The sequence below is a fragment of the Brachionichthys hirsutus genome, chromosome 11 (assembly GCF_040956055.1).
Source record: "Brachionichthys hirsutus isolate HB-005 chromosome 11, CSIRO-AGI_Bhir_v1, whole genome shotgun sequence".
Lineage (NCBI taxonomy): Eukaryota > Metazoa > Chordata > Actinopteri > Lophiiformes > Brachionichthyidae > Brachionichthys > Brachionichthys hirsutus.
Genome location: NC_090907.1, coordinates 3,514,689 through 3,536,513, shown reverse-complemented (window position 1 = coordinate 3,536,513; position 21,825 = coordinate 3,514,689). Strand labels below are relative to the sequence as shown.

Below are 21,825 nucleotides of genomic sequence, written 5' to 3'. Positions count from 1 at the left end.
AAAATGCAAGCATGCATTTGGCTCTCGTCGGAGGGAGGACTTGCGTGTTAGTCTTCAAACGGGGTGTTTTCTCGTCCGGCTTCAGCGTCTCTTGAAAATCCGGGTTTTCGTGTCGTCTCTTCCTTCTGCGGCGACGGATTTCACAGGTGAGAGATGTCCTCTTATCGCTATCTGCTGTAGTTTTTACCCTAAATAAGCATATAGTCACGCATAAACTCCAGCCCCTTGATGCCCTCTGCTCAACTTCACAAACATAAGCGAAGCATTTTGTCCAATAATGCTAACATTACCTCATTTCATCAGCTCGGGCTGCTATTGTGTTCCTGTGCTGTGTTTGTTCGCTCCGTCAAACGCCAGGGACGAGTTGGTCAGAGAACTGGTGTGCGCGTCCGTAAGCATCTCTGGCTCCAGTCGGAGGAGGAGGGGCTTAGTTTGCAGCTCGCCCCCCCATTTACAAAGGCATTGCAATTTTTATTTTGGATGGAATCAAGTTTGGAGCTTGATGGCTACAAACATCTATTTCCCTCGTATCGCAGGCAGTCCTACCGCCTGGAGGTTATTCTGAGGCATCTGTGTGTTTTATGTGTACTTGCTCAAATACATCGTCGGCCACTTGTGTTGTGTTTTCGTGTAAGAGACAAGTATGGATGCATTCATGGAAAATGCTGCAAACAGTGTTTTTATCTCTTTAAATAAATCGTTGCCTTTTCCTGATGCAGTTTGTGTGTGTCTGTGGTTTATTGTCATCTGTGAGCCCGCTGAGTGTGACTTGATGAAATTAGATTCTTGAAACTTGATTCTTGTTGCAGTGACACGATCCACTCAGGAAAATGCTCTAAAACTGTAAAAAGCATGAATTTGTTGTTCCTCAAATTATGTTGCTTTGCATTTGAATTTAAACTTGCAAGCCAGTTCAGGTTTGTGAGCATAATGCTGTTTTATTTATTTATATATACTGTATCTACACCCCTCAGACAAGGTCATCACCATCATGTTTCAAAATTAAATCCTTCCATCCTTCACCGGAGCCGAGCCAAGCTGGCTACGGGCGAGAGGTGGGGGGCAACACCCCAGACAAGGCGCCAGCTTATTGTGGGGCTATACGAAAGACGAAACAAACAGACGCTTATGGAACAGCGTGAGTAAATATTCAAAAGTAGCGTTTGCATGAGAGAAGTTCATCCAGTAAGGGCTGAGTTACAGCAAACAAAATTCCTAAAAGAACAGACCAGCTGTTGTTGCATTTCCAGCCACCAGGAGGCGGTGTTAGCCCAATGGCCCAGACAATGAAAGGAGACAGCGTGCTGCTGGGTGTGTGTCTTCTGGTAACTTAATTTTATCTTCATTATAGGGATATTAAAAAACAAGTGGTTGTATAATTTTTAAAATAAATAAATCAGAATTCAGGCCCAGAATTGTCTTCTGGGCCTGATCCAGAATGAGGTCAGGAAAAACATATTTCATTTTAAGATTAAAACCCCATTTACGGATTCAAAAATCAGTAAAAAATACAAATCAACCCTGATTCACTTTTACTTTTCATGGTTGGTGTGTAAAGATATACCAAGAACACTTTAGAACCTTTTGATGATGATCCAGATCACCATGTGGACGGTGCAAATCCAATTACGCTGGGGAATGAGCTGCTTGGCGGGGGTCTGCGCTACAATTAGAAATACACTTTTAACCAAAGGACAGCTTGACGGTTAACCAATTTCCCTGCGTTAAGCCTCCCTCGGAGAGTCTGCATGGACCACATCCAGGAATTGGAGGCTGTCAGACTCACCTCCGGGTGAGTCTTTGGCTGGAAGCGACTGAACACGTGAACTTCATCCTTAGCCAGAGCCGACGAGGCCTCGGTCGTCTGTCAGCTGCAGCTCCAGACCAGCCAAACTTTTCCTGCTGCAGATTTCTGCCATTTGTTTCCAAAGCCCTGAACTAAGGTGCGATTTTGAGTACGTTACTTAGGAAATAAAATGAAACCCATATTTCATCATTCATTTGAGTTTAATAACAATCTGCATATATATTATTCTGCACTGTGTGTACATTTGATCTTTAGTATTTTTTTACACCCCCCCCCCCAAGAAGGTTATGTTTTTGCCTTCATATATCTGTCTGTCTGTTAGCAAAATAACTCAAAAAGTTACAGATGGATCTTGATTAAAAAAAAAAAAAATCTGTAACACACACACAGACACTGTCCTACATGTAGAAGAGTTTAGCCGAGTTGAGTATTAAAAGCGGGACAGGGGCAGGACGCAGTGAGAAAGGCATGGTAATGACAATGTAAAACACCTGATGAAAGGTCTTTGCTGGAGGACACGACGGACAGACAGACGGACAGATAGATCTGTCTCACAACTGGAATCATTCAAAAGCAAGGAGTCTATAATAAACATGACGTGTGTGTGTGTGTGTATCTAACAATAAAGCTGCATGAAGTCGCCTCCACGCGGCGTCGGTTTTCACAAAATCTAGACTTCAAAAAGGAAGTTAAAAGCGATACTTTCAAAATTAAAGCATACAATTCGCCATATTTAGGATAAATACCTCTGAAGCATTAAAAACGAGCCTGAATAGTTACCGCTATGGATAATATAAAGCGACGCGGCGTCACGCCCGCGTTCTAGACACACGAAACACCCATCGTTCACTTGAACGCACCCTGCTCTGGCGCGCGCTGCGCTAACTAGCTTAGCAGCAGTCACCTCTCCTTGATCCCGGACCCTCCAGCCAATCAGCGGCTTGTCAGGGACACACGAGCGGTGATCGCGTCCGCAGGGCCGCGGGCAGGAGGAACAAAGAGAGCCGCCCGCCGCTGCTGAGGGACGGACAGCGGCTCGTTTATTTTGGGGTTAGTTCAAACGCTTTAGCCGCTTATTGTCCGGCTGCGTCTGAAAGCGGAGCGAAGAGGAACCCCGTCGACGTCAGAGCCTCTTCGGGTCGCCTTTCTCCGTATGTGTGAGGTAACGTACGCTCGTTTTTTTTAGTTAGTTCTTAAGCGTGAGTGTAATTCGGCGACTTAACCGGCTGTAAACGGATGGCGACTGGGTTTATGCCGCTTCACGTTGCGAGAAAATTAAAAGTCCGGTTTCAAACTTTGCCGTTCAGGTGAGCGAAGAGCCGAATGCTCCCTCCGAGGAGACCCGAACCATGCCCGAAGTCAAACGTGTGTTTCTAACGCTTCCTTCGCTGCTTTGAAATACATTTTTAGCGGATATAAACGTAGCTCCGTGCGTTTTCTAGCCTTTTTTTTTTAAATGCCGGCGCGGGTCGCTTATTTTGGAACCATCTTCTGAACTTATTTGACTTGTTTCGCGTTTGAAGTGATGAGCAGGAAAAACAAAAAAATCACTCAACAACCTCAAGAAAACACAGGCGAGCCGTTACACAAACCCGGTCGCGTTATGATGGTTCGCCTTCGTTCCGTCTGAAGAGAGAATGGCGCGTTGGGTCGCGAACCATCCTCACGCCGCCTTCAGGGACAGTCTGTTTCTTTTTTGCGCGTTCACAACTCAAAATGTCAGCTTCTGCTTGTGTGCGCGCGCCCAGAGCTCGTCTGCGATAATTGAAGGCTGATGTTACCCCCCAGGTGGGCAAACACTGCAGACTAGTCCCCACGGAGAGTAGCTATTTGCCCCATGTGGTGCTAGTCAGAGGCTAAATGCTAACCGTGCCGTCTGCTTCCCCTCCTGGGCGTCCTGCTGTCCGGAGAACGAAATAAAACCTCTCTCTGACACTCTGGAGGACAAATGGGTTTGAATGTCGATGAGTTTCACTGAGCCCCCCCCCAGAGCACTTAATTTACCACCATCTGGGGGTTTGACCAGTCACATTAGTCGATTTGCATCGCATCAATGTCCTCGGGGCCGCAGCGGTCAGAGGTGGTCGGGCCTTCTGTCATGTTTAACTCCTGCACTCTGGGGTTGATGGGGTGTGTGTGGATGCGTGTGTGCATGTGTGTGTGCGTGCGCGTGTGTGTGTGTTGTTGCTGTCAGAGAGATGGAAGTGTTCCAGGAGTAACAGTAACAGACGAGAGATCGCTCTGCAGCATGTCTCCAGTGTGAATCTTATTGTAGCTGCTGGCTGAAGGGATTCCACAGAATCTCATAGAAGAACTCGTCTAATTCACCCCCCCCCCCCCCAGGCAACGTGCAAAAGAGCAGATGTTTTGAGATCAGGATGATGAATCAAACGTTTTCACAAACTAATAATGAACTCGTTTTAATCGAGTGTATTTTTGTGCTTTCTATTCGGGGCTCCTATTTACAGCCCGTCTGCTTGGCTGTGACTGCATCAGAGCCAAATCGGTGCCCCCTCCCCCCCCCCCCCCCTCTCCAGAACCGGTGTCCATAGAAACAACCCAACAGAATTTAGCTCCAGATCCAAACAGCTGCTGCACGAATGACGGGTTCATCACGTCAAGAGATTTTTCTTTTTTCTTTTCCTCATTCCGATGGTTAGAAAAAAAAACCAGACTTTTTTTTGTTTTGTTTGAACTGGTTTCCCATGGCGACGATGACGTTGTTAAACACTCAATCGATGAAAAGGGCTGAGACTGAAATGTATGTAAAACTTAAAATATCTCTTTAATTTATTCCAAAATGGATAGTTTACAAAGAAAAATAAAATTCCAGCAGAAATGGAATCTTCCCTTTCTCTCAATACCTGCAGATTGCAGCTGCTGGGTCGCTCCTTCAAACCAACTTTATCCTTTTACTCCTCTTTTTGTCACTGTAATTGGCTAAACATGCATTATGAGAGAAATGCTCTGGTCAAAGGGTTTTGATTAGGGGGCAATGGAATGTTTTTTTTTTTCCTCTTCCATTCATGTTCACTGGCCATTTAGCCATTTGTTTTATACCATTTAGTGAGATCCGATCATTCCAGGCAGATGAAAGCGTTCCAGGATGGAAGTCACGCAAGCCCCCGCTTGGGTTTTAAAGCTGCGCCTGGAAAATAAAAAGCACTTAATGGAACTTGAGTCGTTCCAGTAATCCGACTCCGGTGACGTGTCTCCACCGTCACACCGACGTCCAGCTGTTGCAGTGACGACTGGACGCTTTCTCTGGACTCCTGCAGGAGTTTGCGTGTTTATTCCAGCGACGCTCGGTGCTCCTGCAGTCGTATGGACAGAGTTCGGATCTTGTGCAGGGCGGTGGCAACATCCTCATTAATGCAATACTGGGGGGCCATTCGAGGCCTTCCCACTGGGCTGATCTTTTTTTATTGTCATGGATTTATTTTCTTGTGTTATTCCACTCCCGGATGTGTTTCAGAGCAAAGCGTTCGTTCACGCATTCCTATTCCGGAACGCGCCGTTTGGTTCACTGACCGGACCCAAATCATGGGATTGATGGCATGGTGGACTCGCCTAACCCTTCCAATAAAATACCTTTTTATATCTTACATCTTTTGTATGAATAAATGATGAAGGTTAATAGGATGAAGCGAACTCCTTTTAGGTAGTTTGTGAAGTGAGAGATGAGGGTGGACGTCTGGGTCTACATCGCCAGACGGACGTCCAGCGGCGTGATGAGCTCAGGATGGCCTTCGCCTGGGCCGATGCAGCGCACGCGCGCACACACACACACACACACACACACACAGAAAAGGCTGCTTCAGCAAACGTGCACTGTGTCTGGCGCTGTAGCCAGTGTGTCTGATGCTGAGTCGGTAGAATGCTAATGTTGTGAAATCCCATTAAGAGCAATCCGGTGCTGGGCAAGGCCACGCCCGGGCCTTACGGGACAGCAGGTAGTTTTAAAAGACGAGCGGGGCTCCCTGTTTCAGATTACTTGAGTGGCTTGTGCTAAATAGAATTGGTCTCTTTTAAAGGAGGAGTTTCTCTTATCCATTTGGAGCAAATCATTCTCGATCCTTCTCCTGCTCCAGACGCTGCGTGCATCTCATAAAATGCGTTACTTGGCTGTTGCTGCAGGCTGAGTAATGTGCGATGAAAATTGGATTCTCACCCAGCTCGTTGGCTATTGGACGGATGCTTCTCCTCCTGCAGCGAGAGATGGATGCACCGCATGAGTAACTGGGGGCTGCCTTATCCTTCACGTCTGACAAGGATATGGTGCAAAGCGGTCCTCCTGGAAGAAACGTCCTCCCACACGCTTCTATCCTGGTACATTTGTATTCTGCATTGAGCTCCTAATGCTTGTGACTTAAAACTACTCCTGAGAGAAGTTTTGTTCACCACATACTCGCAGCGTTCATTAGCTTCTCTGTGTTCAACAGCAGCAACAGAAGTATAAAATATAGCCCGTCTTCCGGCACGAATGTCTTTGTAGCGCTTTGAAAGTGGGTTTCTGTGGTCTTGGTTTATGTCCTTGACATTGTCTAGTTTCTTGCAATGCGGGGGGGGGGCTCTAGCAGCATGTGCGTGTAGTTAAAAGGATCACTGGGATTATTCATTAAATCGGAATCTCACAGATGAAAACTCCAAAACCCTCAAGAATAATTACCTGGTTTTGAAATATGTATTCTGCTAATACAAGGATTTCCTCAACCGGGTTCAAATTAAAGTCGACGGAAGCCTATCGTTTCTAAAGGTCTTATTGAGGAACTTGCAGGAACATTTGCAGAAAACCTACCGACTTTAAGGGTTCGAGCCATTTCTTAATGAATGACTCAGGGGGGTGGGGAGATGGAGTGATCAATAGCAGATGGAAGAGGAGTTATGGATGACTGGGGGGATGGACTTTTTCAGCACGACTCCAACCAGAGTCTTGGGCTCTAACAAGCAGCGATGAGGTTGCAACTGAAATGTTAACTTTCATTTCTAAGGATTTATTTATCCACGTTTTCTAAAGTTTTCTCATTTTATGTAGATCGTTTCTAGTTCTGATTTGATGGATTTCCCTAAAACGTCTGCGGCGCAGCGTCATCCTGCTCTATTGCATTCTGGTCCACTATTCTGCTGACTGTAGCAAGCTGATGCACATCCAGTTAGAATCATCCCATAGCTGTGGCCTCACCACCCCAGCATTAATTATACAGTAGTTGTCTGTGCCCTCCTGGAATTCCATTACTCGAGTGGCTTTAAACAGCTTTGGGCTCCCTTCACGATGCATTTCAAAAACCTTCTTTTTTTGTAATCTGTCTTTCCTCTGTTTTTGTATAAATAGTTTGTACGTGGGGGACCTGCACCAAAATGTGGTGATATGCTGCTGATTTGCTTTGTTAAGTGGGGGAAATGTGTCAAAGGGTTGCGTTGTCCTTCTTGCTCGGCCCGGGAAGCAAATACTTGGAATCTGCTCTAATTATTTACGGAACCATAGTTGCACTATTTTCATGGGTAGCTGACAGAAATGTATGATGGAGTGCAATCGCTCATTTTATCCGTCTTTCCGGGAAAGAGAGAGATAATGTTGCTGATATAGATGTTAAACACGCAAAACCTTGTGCTAGTCCTCTTTGGTGTATAAACAACAATAGATCTGATGTTTGTGTTATTGGTTTCTTTATGCTTATTCAAGTTTCTTATTCTGAATTTCATCCCAGCAACATGTTTCAAACAAATTGGGACCGTAAGAAATGAGAAGGGTGCTAGCAAATTAGTTCCTGTCCACTGAGAGGCTGGAAGGAAGGCAGACTTGGACGCAATGAAAGGTTGTGGGTTCATGATTCTAGCCTTCATTGGGTGGTGATGTTCGTACACAAGGATTTTATCCCGCATAGATGTGGGGTAAGAACAGTACCTTTAACACCGCACATCTTTATTGTACAGTGTAACAGCCATTCTGATGGATGGAGATTGAGTATTAAACTGAATGAGACTAAGTGATGGGTCTCAGGTGAATGTCCTTGACTTGTAGATGTACAGGGTTGAAAGGAAAAGGGGGTAGATTGAGAGCTACCGTCTCTCAAGGGCCTCGTACGATGAATGGATTGCCTCCTCTTGTCGCCATCATTAGAAATGTCGAATCATTAAAAGATGCATTCTTCCCTTGTAAACTCGGATGGGAGACATTGTTTTTTTTGTTTTTGCTCTTGTGACGTGTTAAATTGTATTCCCAAGAGTTTGAGCCAAATTGAAGTTGTACCTCAGTCGCCGTGTACTCTGAGCAGAAAGTGTCTTTGTGGCAAACAAAGACGAGGCAAGTTAACGGGAGCTTCACCAATGAAGTTTGCTCATGAATGGATTCTGCCAATCAGGGCAGAGTCGGACCTGGATTCTTCTTCGACAACAGCCGAGTTGAGGCTTGGAGCTCTATGTGCACAGTGTCGGAACAAACAGGTTGTGAGGAGTTAGGCCGGGGGGGGGGGGGGGGGGTATTATGTAAGCCACCCTGATGTCTCTTAAGTCCACACACTCAGGCGTTGGACGTGTCTGCTTGCGCTTACTCGTTTTTTATTGAGATGCAACCTGCAGCCGGCGCACAGATTCAGCCGATCGTTTCTAAAGCCTTTGCAACGTGGCTCAGAAGAGCTTGGATCGCAGTTTTTATTTTTTTTAGGCCTGTTTAAATCTGTTAGCTTGTTGACAATAAGTTAAACTGTTGGATATAGTGGCTTCTCATGCTTATTAATCTGCAGTTAATTAAGTTTTGATTCTCGTCACTGTCTTTTTGTTGCTCCTTTAATGAACTCGAGCTGGGCAGCGTTGGCGCCTGAAGAGTGGTACTGATACTTGGTAGTACGTGACCCCACCAAGCCATCAATACGAGAACCCGCACGATCTCAACAATAACTGAATAATCTCACAATGGCGATGCCATTTTAACCCCCGCTGCAGTGCAGACATTTTGAATGTGTAATCAAGATGGAACCATTTCCTGACTGTGAGCAACATGACTCAAAAAGTTACGGACAGATCTTCAAGAGATGTTCTGGAAATGTTGGGAATGTTTCCAGGAACAGATGATAACATTTTGGTGATGATCCATTGTCGGAACACCCCATCTGATTGAGCTCATGCTGATCTGCCAACTTGGATTTCCTTGAGAGTCCATCTTTCTTTTTTCTACTGAAGCAAATGCAAACGTTTTTACAAATCTGTTGAAACACCCCCCGGCACTTACCAACCAAATGAAACCAACGGCTCACATCAGCCAAACGGTTGGACGCACCTTCCCCTTCATTGAAATAAGAAACTGTGAATGAACTTTGGACTGGTGTTTGTCAGCCAACCAGCCTAATCGGACCATCTCCGTCTTCTCTCAACAGGATATAACAGTCGTAGTGTAACCGTACGCCGTGCCGACTCGGCAGAGATACATTTTTCTCTAGACACCAACGCTCTGATGGATTGAGAGGTCAGCTTCCAACAACCAATCATGACACTTTTGTACCTTGAGCTAGTCGAAGCAATACGATATATGTGATGATGATGAAAGGCAGATATGTTCATTCGCTGAAGGCTGACTCATTGGCCACATCAGAAAGTGTTAGATATGCCTTTTTGTTTGTTTGGAACTGAGAGCGGCCTTTGGACCGCTGACGGGAAGCGGTTGATTTTAAGAGAAGCGAAAACGGGTCGACTAATTTCATTGTCCCACCTCCGAACTGTATATCCCACCTGTGGAAATCTGATCAGACTGGTTTGGCCTTAACAGTAGGGGCAAAGAAACCGATCCAAGGCAGCTCCTAAATATTTCATCGAGTCTAACCTGCAAGCAGCAGGTGTGATGCTTCAGGCTTAAAGAGGTCTGGCTAAGGTTTGTCAGAGATCTAGTTGTTGGCCTGACCCATCAATTTGTATTGGCATAAGAATTCAAGACAAAAATCAACTATGTCCTAAAATTATATATTGATGGGAAAACATTGACTAAGTGCACGTGGAAGTCCAGACATCAGAAGGGTTGCGGTGTTGAGATCTCTTGTAGATGCTTCAAAACAACTTGAACAATACGCGGTTTCAGTCTTCCCGATTGTTGAGGTAATTTATGCTTGAGGTGAAGATCAGACTCTTAACATTCTAGTGTAACCTGGATCGGTACATCGAGAAGATCCCATGAGATTATCAGCCAGACTTCAAGCAAACATTGCCATGAGTTTAATGGTCAATCCCAATCGGGTGATGCTGTAGGCCACCCACCACACCCTATATTAATTCAACTATCGTCTGTCTAGAAGGTAAAACTTATAATGCCACATTTAAAGGAGGGCGGGGGGCGGGCACGTGAGAGAAAAGATGTACGTCTGAGCATCACATCACTGGGTCACCAACGGAAAAGCAAACTGCGGAATTACATGAACCGCATCGAGTGCCATTCGATGTAATTGTCACGGTGTGAAAACAAGCTGAGCCTCAGTTGGAATGTATTTCACTCCACGGCCTGGAGACAAATGGAGTCTGTGGTGAAGTTGGGACTTAGACTCTGAGCTGTCGTACGGTCTGCTTCCTGTCACACCAAACCGCTGTACAGTCCTGCTGGGGAGACGTTCAAGGGGCTGCAGAAACGCTGTTTGAGGAATAACTAATTCAAGAACTCCAGCTGGAACTGCCAAAAATAACGTCTGAATGCAGGAAAGTGCCGACGTTCACCGGCCCATTGTCCTCCGTCCAGTTCGGAGCGGAGTGGAAATGAGCTGTTGGCGTGCGCGCCCGCGTTTATTGTATTTTTTTTCTGTTGCTTTCTGGAGGTTCCCATCTGTGAGAGCGGTGGGGAAAGACTTTGAACGTGCTCCACATTAAATCCTCCCTCCCTCCGTCTCGCTTCCCTCCCAGCAGCTGTTTTCCTGTCTTAGCTGGGAACCAGAGCCAAGCTGCCCCCCCATCCTCGCGTCACAAGCAGGAACTCGCCGACTTGCTGACATCCCCACGCACTCTTTCTGTCCGCCGCTGAACTGTCCCACAGTCGTCTGGCTGCTGACTGTGTTCTGACCTCATTTTGGACTCCAGTCTGTGGCGCAACGATCCCTCCTGCGCTCCTTAGCTGCTGTGATTGCTTGTTCTCGTTGCCCTGTCAAGTCCACCTGACTGTTTGGAGAAATGCTTTCATGGTGAGATGCCTCCTTTCCCGTATTCAGTCAGTTCTGTTTGTCTGTCTTCCAGCCTGTGGTTTCCTGTCTCTCTGTTGGCAGGACTGTCGCAGGGCTTATCATGCCCCGGACAAATCTTGATTTAAATGGGAAACCAAAAAAACCCAAGAACACTGAATTTTGGTTTCTAAAAGTTTAGGTGTTGGATGGAGCTGCTGCACTCATGTTTTAATTATGAGAAGTCCGTTATGATGTTTGGATGTATAATTCTATGCGTCTTCTGAAGTCAGTCACTTTAATTTGTGCTTGTTTCATCTTGTTTGGGTCTTTGCGTGAAAAGGAGGAACTGTGTTCAGCTGCAGTTCCAGGCAGCAGCCCCCCCCCAGCATCAGAACTTATTGTCTCACTCACTTGAATGACTACCTGGTGGGATGGCGACACTGGGACTCTTCACTTGGCCAGTTCAGTTCTCTTCCTACTCTTTTGATTCTTTATTAAACACATGAAAACCCAGTCCACAGAAAAACAATAAGGTGTTCTGTATTAAACATGAGTTACGAAGGGGTGGAAGTAGGGGTGTTGACATGGGGGGGGGGGCGGGGGGGGGGGGGTGAAGGTCCAAATAAATAGCGGCTTCGGCAAAAACAATTGTGAATGTTTTAGTCTAAGAAATACAGTCAGCCTTTATTTGGATTTCAACACTTCTGGTTCTTTCTTGGTTCTGGATGGTTCTGTTTCTTATGAAAGGATGAGTCAGAACACGTCACATGTTCTCTCTCTCGAATAGATCTTTCATTATAAATGACTCATGCTTTCAATCGACAGGACGCTGGCTGCTGGTGTTCAACCGAAACTCTACTTGAGTGAAATTTATTTAGCAGTAACGTTTTTGAGAGGAGATGTAATGCAGGTGTAAATCTAATTACTGTCAGCTGGCTCTAGTATAGTAGCTAAATGGCCTCGAGGCCCTGGTCGAAGCCAACAATAGACGTTGTCTTGTAGGCCACTGAGAAGAGTTTGAGTTCAGCTGTGTCATGTCGGTTTGCTTTGGGCCTCAAATATCTGATCTACTTCCAGATGTTTTGACAAGTTTCTGACAGTCGGGGCGACATAGAACCCCCCCCCCCCCCCCCCCCTCAAATGTCCAATTGGCAATGCCAGACTGGTTTTTGAAGCTGTAAAGTAGCTGCCAGTGTTTTGTCACACAATTGGATCGGAGATTTGGACGAACGTTCAAAGATCTGGGAGGGCAGGAAATCATAACGTGGAAGTGTTACATCTACAATGTCGGTTTTATTTTTTGGTTTTGGAAGGAATTGTGAAATCTTGAGCTAGGGCACCAAATACTGAGGAGTCGCCACAGCAAATCAACTTTCTCCACTTCACCCTGTCCTTTGCATCATCCTGCCCAACACCAGCCACTCCTCATGTCCTCCCTCTGTATGTCCATGTATCTTCTCCTGGGTCGTCCTCTAGCCCTGTTCCCTGGCAGTTCCATCCTCAGCATCCTTCTACCGATATCGTCCCCGTCTCTCTGGACATGTCCAAACCATCGACGCCTGCCCTCTCTGACTTTGGAGCTAGGCCACCAACTAATGCCTCTTAATGACCATCCTTTTAGCATTTACTTGGCCTTGTCTAAAGGTTAGGAGTATTAACCTTCCCAGTTTGTCATTGACGGAGTGAATTGTGTTGTGCGTGCACGCATGTCGTCATCGGTCCCAGCTGGTTCGCTGCTACTTGAGTTCATGTTCATTCTACTTCGGTGTTCCTGCTTTACCATTTTGCACATGTGACCTAAATCTTTGCCTGTGTTGTCTTTTTTTCTGTTTGCGCTTCTTGTAGCTGTGTCTATTTGATATACTAACAAAGGCTTTCATGCTTTAAACAGTCCCAGGCTGTTCTTGTATTCCATCTCTTATGCTTGGCAGAAGCGAATCTCTGGGAAGAAGTCCAGGAGATAAGGCAATGAGTTCGTTTCACCCTTAAGTCACCTGACATTGCGTTTCTTCTCCTTCGTTAAGTCCTCATCAACAAACCTTTTTTCATATTCATCTGTCCTTTCAACAACCAAAATTAAAGTGGTGGATATCCTCCTTTATTGCTCTGGGACTGAGACTGGTCATTTTCAGGCTCTACCAGCTGTCCGTTGTGAATCCAATCCAGTGCTATTACTGCATTGGGCACGTACTGAATTAGCACTACTGTGAAAATGGTTGCTTTAGAATAACTAAAAGGTCATTCATTTTATGGAGACACTCGGTCTGGAATTTTAATAAGACGGTATTTACACATCTCTACCATATATTTGGCACCACGTTTGACTCGGTAGCAAATATTACAGGTTGTCTATGAACACTTAAGTTTTCTAATTTTTTTTCAGAGGTGATAGAAACCAACAAACCAAACAATATCAGATATTACTATTAAACGCCGTACCCTAACACTATACCATCTCGCAGTGACATGTTTCTAGTGTTCATGAATAAATGCCAGCCGAAACATGTCAGAGCAGAAGGGCTAGTATTTGTCATACGTTACATGTACAAATGAGCAAATGTCAACCGTGTATTTGACCACCGTATATTAGTCTGTAGCTAAATTAAACTGTCGGGTGAATATCATCATTGTCATGGATCCATGCAGCATGTTGGATGGATGAGATGTAGTACTTGTTACTTCCAGCGTCTTCTCTCTGAGAGAGCGTTTTGCCTTCAGCGTTTGTTGAATCATGAGTCTTGTGAGTTGTCGGCTCATTGAGCCACATTTTTTCTTTATCTCACATCTCCATCAATATTGTAATGGCTAAACACAAACCGCAATCAGGATGGATTGAAAGAAATATTTCCTTTTTTTTCTTTTTCTTTTACTTCCATTTTTGGACTTTCAGATTGTAATGTGTACAAATCTTGTCTGATTTGGTTCAGAACAGCCCTGGTGTGGGTCAGCATCAGTGAACGTTCTGTACTTTCCCCCTGGAAGAAAAAAACGTGGTGTTGTTTTCCTGAGAAACTACGTATACGAGAGTTGGAACATTTGAGGGATTGCATAGCGGAGAGAGTGAGAAAAGTGCGAGTAGCTCTGTCAGAGCAGAACATTTGGAACTGCTTCTGTCACCATGGACACGCAGGGATGACTAATCCGGATGTCGGCAGAAACTTTCAGCAAATGGTTTATTGTCAGGGGGTTGCTCATAGTCATACGATTGGTTTCACCCAAAAGATGCCAGTCCCTCAACCTTTTATTTAATATTCGTAAGTGAGTGGATGGTTAAAGTGTGTTTCTTCAAAAGAGGAGGCTGTATCCTCTGCAGAAAAAGGAGCTTGTGAAGTGGTATATAAGAGAAACTGATTATTACCATTGGTATGGTTTAATATCTATAACATTTGCAAGGCAGGCGTTGGGTATATTGTTGGTACTTCAGCACCCAGATGCCGTCGTTGGAGCAGAAAAGGAACCGGCTGATCCACGCGCTGCAGCATTAAAATTAAATTTAAGCCAATTATGTGATTAAAAAAGATGTATTCTCTGTGTGCTTCACTTCAAAAACTCTGCAGCTGCTCTTTGCAGTTGGAGCTCGGTGTGCTGCAGAGATGCTACTCTGGAGCTAGAACGTTGATGCTTCCCTCATTTTGAACTGATCAAGAATCAGGTCGTTTCTGCCTTTTTATAGCCAACAATATGGAAGGAAAGGGTACTGTCTGAGGTTAACTGAGTGACAAATGCAATGGTTTCTGCACGGCAGAGTCGCACCCTGATGAAATCATCACCGCTCATCCATAGTCTGTACATCGTTGCATCATAACCCTCTAGATGGGATTTGAGTGGAAATTCTGAGGTGCCTAGAGGTTTCCACGGCGTGTTCGGTGTAAATGTGCGGTAGAAAGAGCCGGATGTGCGTCTTGGTATTGAATAACGGGCGTCGGATTTGTGGAGATTTTCATTAAGAACTGTGAAATCATCGCTTTTGTTTTGTCCCCACAAAATAACTTTCATCTATATTAAATTGCATTTGAGCGGCAAAACCACGTTATTTGTTCAGATTTTCAGTTTTCTTTATTTCTTGAAATCCTGACCCTGGAGAAGCTAAAAATGTTTTTGCTTCTGTTTCAGGAGTTTGGTTCCTCCTGGCTGAATCCTCCCACCCAGGACCCACCGTGCTGCCTTCATGCACATGAGGTAACGTCAAGACCCACCGCCCCCCTCATTACCACCCTCGGTCCATCCCGTTACTGCCCCTTTTGTCCCTGGGACCGGCCAACCATGGGGCAGAAGATCTCTGGCAGCATCAAATCAGTGGATGTACGCGGCGAGCCGTCGTATAGTCCGGTACGCCGTGAGTTACGGGGTCCCGATTTCTGTCGACCCCCCAGACTGGACTTGTTGCTCGACATGCCATCGGCCACGCCCGAGACCCAACTTCGGCACGCGTGGAACCCCGACGACCGGTCGCTCAACGTCTTTGTCAAGGAGGACGACAAGCTGACGTTTCATCGACACCCAGTAGCGCAGAGCACAGACTGCATCCGAGGGAAGGTGGGCTGCACCAGGGGGCTCCACGTTTGGAGGATTCACTGGCCGGCCAGACAGAGAGGCACCCATGCTGTCGTAGGCGTGGCTACTGCCGAAGCATCTTTGCACTCCGTGGGTTACACAGCTCTGGTGGGCTCGGACTCCGAGTCCTGGGGCTGGGACCTGGGTCGGAACAGACTATATCACGATGGGAAGAACCGCCCGGCTGCTACGTCGGCACCCACGTACCCCGGTTTCCTGGAGCCAGAAGAGTCTTTTGTACTTCCAGACACGCTGACGGTCATCCTGGACATGGACGACGGAACGCTGAGCTTCATGGTCGACGGACAGTATCTCGGAGTAGCTTTCAGAGGGCTGAAGGGCAAGAAGCTGTATCCCATAGTCAGCGCTGTGTGGGGCCACTGCGAGGTTTCTGTTCGCTACGTCAACGGACTGGATCGTAAGTTACGCAAAAACACACACAGACGACACAAATATTAATCTCCACCACATTCTGCTGCATGAAGAGCAGCTCATGATCCGTCTGGCGATCTCTCTCTCATTTTAACTTTAGACCTGCTCGTCTCTATAGCTGCTAACGCCCAGGGTGGCATTGGTGTTGTACTGAATATTTATTATGCCCCCCCCGCTCCTCTCCATCAGTTAAAGCTTAACCAACTTCAAAATGCAGGGAGTGCTTTTCCCACGGAAGTGTGGGCTTGATGCACAGTTATGGAATGGAATCCCTGGAAATCCAGGAATGACCCCCTCTTTTAACTCCAAATCCGACTGCGGCGCCGTCTTCCATATACCGCAACCAAAGTAAAGCTGAGAAGGCCTCGCTACTATTTTCTGTGCTGTTCAAGTGCTTGAAGGCGGACCGGACGAGAGGCTACAGAGTCATCTTGACGGCTCCTAATTCTTTGGAAGTCGGTGATAAAAGCATTTTAGAATAGCTGAAATGCAGGAGGTCTTCTAAAGGTGGACAAACGATACTGGCGGCAGCCGTGTGTGTGTGTGTGTGTGTCTGTTCTGGAAATAGTTATCATCCCATGAATACTTGCTAATCTCCTGGAAGTGCTGCGTAATGCCGTGAAGTCTTTCTCTTTCCCCCTGAGCTGATATCATGCCTTACGTAGCTCCATTGCAGCCCTGCTTCATCACTCAAGCGTGAAAACGGCATCCGAAGCTCTTGTGTAATCGCCATATTTGTTTCTCCGCCGCCGCTGTCCTGAAGTTGCCATGGTTGATGTTCGTGTGCTCGTCTTTGTGCGTCATGCGGTAGGGTTCGGTCCTCCTCCTCCTTTAACCTGCATGTTGTACAAAGACCCAAAGCGGCCCGGAGGCGTTGCCGACAGCGAGGCATGGACAACATGGCCGTGGCTTCCAGCCAGGTGTGTGTGTGCGTGTGTGTGTGTGTGTGTAGGTGTGTGTGTGTGTGTGTGTGTGTGTGTGTGTGTGCGTGTGTGTGTGTTTATGGAAGGCGGCCAGTAGTGGAGGAATTCTGGAGGGTGTCCCATCGTGCCCCTGAGCTCAGCGTCTGGCCATGCAGAGTGAGGTCTTTCGAGTTGTGTGTGTGTGTGTGTGTGTGTGTGTGTGTGTGTGTGTGTGTGTGTGTGTGTGTACACACACGCACATTACACAGCTGAAATGCATATAATGAAGAGGGGGACTCATTCGTGTTCTGTTAAAACATGCGGCTGCGTAAAATCCAATATGTGTTTATGTATATCTTCAGTGTTGGCTGCAGGTTTTCCCTCCAGTCACTCTGAGTACTCGAGCCTTTTGAGTACTGTGGATAAAACAGAAACTTGTGAGTGCATTGAACTGTTTCAAGGCTGTATAGTAAGGAGCTGTTTTAAGGGCCCACTTGTCTCTGCTCTGATTAACGCAGGGCAGGTAGTGAAAATAAAACCCGAGGGGGGGGGGGGGGGGGGGGGGCGCGCCGTGTATTCCAGACGGCAGATGCTGCAACTTCAGAGGCGCCTGAACGGAGGACGATGTCATCACAGCTCCGTCAATTTCCGCTTTTGTTGAACGACCAGTTTATTAACGAGACAGAGAAGGGCCCCTCATGTGAATTGTTGCAAATAAAATTAAATTATGCTGCATGATTTGCAATAAAAAAACTTTAGCCAAAGACGGATACTCAAAGATCCTGCAGCCTGAACGAGACACAAACGGCGCTGCTGCATTTGACTGAACTGGACCAAGGCTTCCTAACGGGACTTTCTTGGTGTGCCCCTGTTTTAATAGCTTTATCATCCTGATGGAAGAAATCTGAGGATTCACTCATTCTGTCGTTTGTCTGGTTCTCCATTCCCTCTCCTGCATCGATGGAAGCACGATGTGATGCGTATTCTTTTACTCGCTCCTTTTTAGTCTTACTACGATGCATTCATGTCGTTTTCTCTTCCCTCCAGCCTTTCTGTGAGTTTTCGCCCCTTCGCCCTCAGCGCTAACCCTACTGGGACGTGATTACCGGTAGTGCTTTCATACCACTGACTTGCCAACATCCCTAATTCTAAAACATCAGAAGGGAAACTGCAGAGCCTCCAGCCTGCGGGATGTTGACGTTTGCGCCCCACCCTACTGTTTGTACTGATGTCATGGCATTTATTGAAATTCTGCAACCATCCGCTGGTAGCTTTGGTGACTTCACGCCGGACCTCAGGGACATGTTCTTGTAACCCTCAGGATTGGATTCAGTGTTGCAGAAAAGCTCAGAGCAGAGTCTGTAGAATTCTTGGTATGAGTCTGGCTCTTCTCTTCCTGATGCTTGGAACATTGTTTTTCCAAGTATATTCTCTTTTCTCGGTAAAGCTAAATGATCAAATGTTGCCTGGAAACATCTCGGTTTAAGGCTGCATAAGAAAGCCGCCGTGGCACCGACTTTAAAGCCAGTAATTGTCTCCTGGCGGGTCTCCCACCCTGCTGGTTGTGGTGGATACAGGAAATGGGTTGTGTACCTTAATAGAGACTGAAGTACGGGAGCGAGCAGGGGGGTCGCCTTATAGAGGGGGCCGCTAGATCAGGTCTCACTGTGTTGAGATATTTAATCAACAGCTGATGCATGGTTACTCAATGGGGGGGGGACTACATTCTTTGAAGTTTACTGTTCCCAGTCAGACTTGCTGGGAAAACTGCGTTGCACCGGTTTCCTCTCGGGGCAGCCGCGTCTTCGTCTGGGACACATTTGGGGGGGGGGGGGGGTTGGGTTGAGTGTTAAAATAGTGCATGGAGTTGAAATAGGCAAATTGGACAATTTTGTTTGTTGCTTAATTCTTTTTGCTAATTATTTCATAAAACTTTTGTGAGTTTCAGTTCAAAGACTCAAATATTCCAGACCTTTCTGAACCCAAACTCGGGCGTCCTCGTTGTCGCGGCTATTGTGTGTGTGTGTGTGTGCGTGCACACTCTGTGATCTCCAGAGCAGCAGGAGCCCATCGCTCTGGATCCTCACTAACTTGCCGTGTGATGCAATAGCGAGTCCAGATATTGCCGGTGGCAGAAATAACTTGTTCAGTGAGCAATTGGTTTCCGCTCTGAGTGGACGATTTTCAACTTGGACACATGCCTTTCCAATTTGCTGTAAGTGAGGACCCGCCGCTCGCCCCGCTGTTCCGAGGCATCACCGTTGTGCCCCAAATGTCTTCTGTCATAGATTATTGATCTGAGTCTGTCCGTGGATAAGACGTCCTCTTTTCACTGAGCACCTTTCGACCTGCCTGTGTGAGACGCACGGAGCAGTCCTCTCTAAACTAGGCCAGACTGCTCCAACAGTTTTATGCTAATCATGGCTGGGGAGTCTGCCTCCCCTCCTGCTACCTGCTTGTCCCGTTATGAAGGGTGTGCAGGTGGAAGAGGTGGAGTTCAGGGAGACACAAATAGGAACTCGTACCAAAAAAAGATTGGTCTCATATCTTGGCCCTGTTTTTTAAAATGGGGCACAACTGGGTCACGTTGTCTTTGTATATTGTGGACATAAAACCCACTCAGGTGACCAAACTCTTCCCTGCCGTTCCTCCTTTCCATTAGCTGCTGGATTGGGGGGGGGGGGGGGGGGGTTCACCTGCCTGACGAACGGCGCGTCAGATGCTCAGCCATCCTTAACTGCTCTTTTCCACCCTCCATTTCCTCTCTGCTGCACCATAAATCTCAGAAATAGGACTCTGGCCATTCCAAAAAAGACTTGAGTGCTTGGAGGGACGAGGAGAGTGTAGACGAGGACATTTACATGACGGATCGGATCGAGCAGCAAAGACTAAGCAGCAGGAAGCGGCATCGCTCAGCTGTGGTTACCTGCGCTGCCTCTGGCTGGTTAGCATGAATTGATCATTAAGCCTCGTTGTTCATCCGGATGCATTTTAAAAGCCCCTCGTGCATTTTGTGTACGAAAGACGGCAGGGACACGCGGGTTGCTTTAAATAATGAAACACCAATACGTGTTTATCTCTAAGTAGGTCTGACACAACTGTCACCCCCCCACCCCCCACCCCCAAAAGAAAAGAGAAACACATTTAGTTTCTTGTGCTTCCATTTTTCATAAGAACATGAAACATGTCCACACAGACGACTTGCTCCTTCAGAGGTGTTGGGGGGGGGGGGGGGGGGGAGAGACGTCTGCTGCTGTCCTCGATACAGCATCACACTTCCTTCAAGGGAACCGAGGCACTAATTCAGCAAAAAACCAGCCTGACAACCTGCCGGCCTCAAACGGGACCCACTATCCTTCATGGAGCACGCGCTGTGGGGGGGGGGGGGGGGTAGAACTCGGGTCGCTCCCGTGGGGGCTCGTGTTCATTATCTCACCGTGTCTCTTGTGTCTCGCAGCGGAGCCCCTCCCCCTCATGGACCTGTGCAGGCGAGTTGCTCGGCTGGCTCTGGGTCGAGAGCGCATCCATCACATCGACGCGCTGCCGCTGCCGCAGACGCTCAAGAGCTACCTCCAGTACCAGTGACCCCCCCCCCCCCCACGCACACACAGAGGGGGGGCCGTTTGAGCCGCCAATGTGAACCTGCCTGCATTGGTTACAAGCAGGCGGGGGAGGGGGGATTTGTTTACAAATGTTTTCCCCACAGTCCTGGACAGATGACTGGAGGAACCGAGTGACAGTCAAAGACATTTTCCTGATGTTCACAACCGGGGAGTCCGTCCTCGCTCTGAAAGGTGGCGGGAGACGGAGGGGGAGCGTGTGAAGGGGGGGTGGAGCCCACGCACACCGGCCCGGTTCTGTTGGATGTGTGCGGTGCAGCATGCAGGGATTGTGTGTGTGTGTCAGGAGTGTGTAGAAACTTTGTGACACGCAGTCAGCTTCCACCTTCAGCCTGTTTGAACGTCTCTCTCTCCTTTCCCGTCGGGCGCTCCAGTTTGATTTCAGCCTCCATGATTGTTGCTCGTTAGCTCGTTAGCTCTTAGCTTGTTAGCTCTTTAGCTCTGGAGCTTCAACTGGAAGCTTCGAACCGCCTTCGACTTGCTAACGTGCCTCCTCCGACACGAGTGTAAAACAAAAGCACACGACGAACGTTTTAAATGCTGCTCTTCTATCTTTCTCTTCCACGCCCCCACCCCCCCCCCCCCCCCACGTGGGTTTTTTTAAATCCTTGGTTATCTTCTGAGAACGATGGTCTTACGGTGAGATTTTTTAAAATGTGTTGCTGATTTTTTCCTCCCTGCGGCTTTTGAGACGCGTCTGTGGAACAAATGTCTCGCAGGTATCGATGGAAGAATGAAGCCGCCGCGAGTCTTTCTAATGTGAATAAGAATAAAGTCAGCTGAGCTTACTTTCTCTTGTGAATCATTTATTGACTCTGTTGCAGACATGAGGTGGTTCTGTTTCAATCTGAACACTGAAGACTTGAAAGTCCATCCTGTAGCCTGCTGGGCATCTGAGCTGCTAATTATGCTAATTATTCCGCTGTTTGGTTTTGTTTTGTCTCGGTTAGTGAGATAAGCTGCATTATTTTTGGAACTTTTGATTCAAAGATGACATCGTCTCCGCGTGGCTTTCACCGCCGCCAACAGAAAATCCATCACTGACGTGAAGCAGAGAGCAGCCTATGATGTCACATCCTGTCTGCCCTGCGGAGGGAGGAGACCGACAATCGCTCAGAAGAGCGTTTCATGTTTCTAGAACGACCCCGTGAAGCTTCCCCTTGAATCAAATGGCCTTAAATCCGGCTCTCTGTCCAGACAAGGCGCTGAAATGGACTTTGCTCCGGAGCGGTTTGATCTGCTCTGGCCTCAGTTTGTAATTGATCCAGAGCCGAAGCGTCTCCACCTCAGCATATACGGTGCTGCTCGATAACGCGGCCCTTTAGAGGATCGTTGAACAAGCCTGAGAGTTAAAGCTGATGTTTGATCTGGATAAGAGT

The 21,825-nt window shown here is 47.1% G+C and overlaps 1 protein-coding gene across 1 annotated transcript; it reads left to right on the top strand.

The window, feature by feature from the left end:
* The first annotated feature begins 15,186 nt into the window (after positions 1–15,186).
* Positions 15,187–21,225, top strand: LOC137901447 (SPRY domain-containing SOCS box protein 4-like). Its single transcript, XM_068745477.1, has 2 exons — positions 15,187–15,910; positions 20,284–21,225. Exons 1-2 carry the CDS (start codon positions 15,202–15,204, stop codon positions 20,409–20,411), a joined length of 837 nt encoding a protein of 278 aa, XP_068601578.1. The 5' UTR covers positions 15,187–15,201; the 3' UTR covers positions 20,412–21,225.
* Positions 21,226–21,825: the final 600 nt, after the last annotated feature.

Bases quoted from the DNA above. Each gene is read 5' to 3' on its own strand.
- LOC137901447 (XM_068745477.1), top strand. From the start codon at position 15,202: ATGGGGCAGAAGATCTCTGGCAGCATCAAATCAGTGGATGTACGCGGC. The intron at 15,911-20,283 runs GTAAGTTACGCA...TGTGTCTCGCAG, and splicing joins CTACGTCAACGGACTGGATC to CGGAGCCCCTCCCCCTCATG.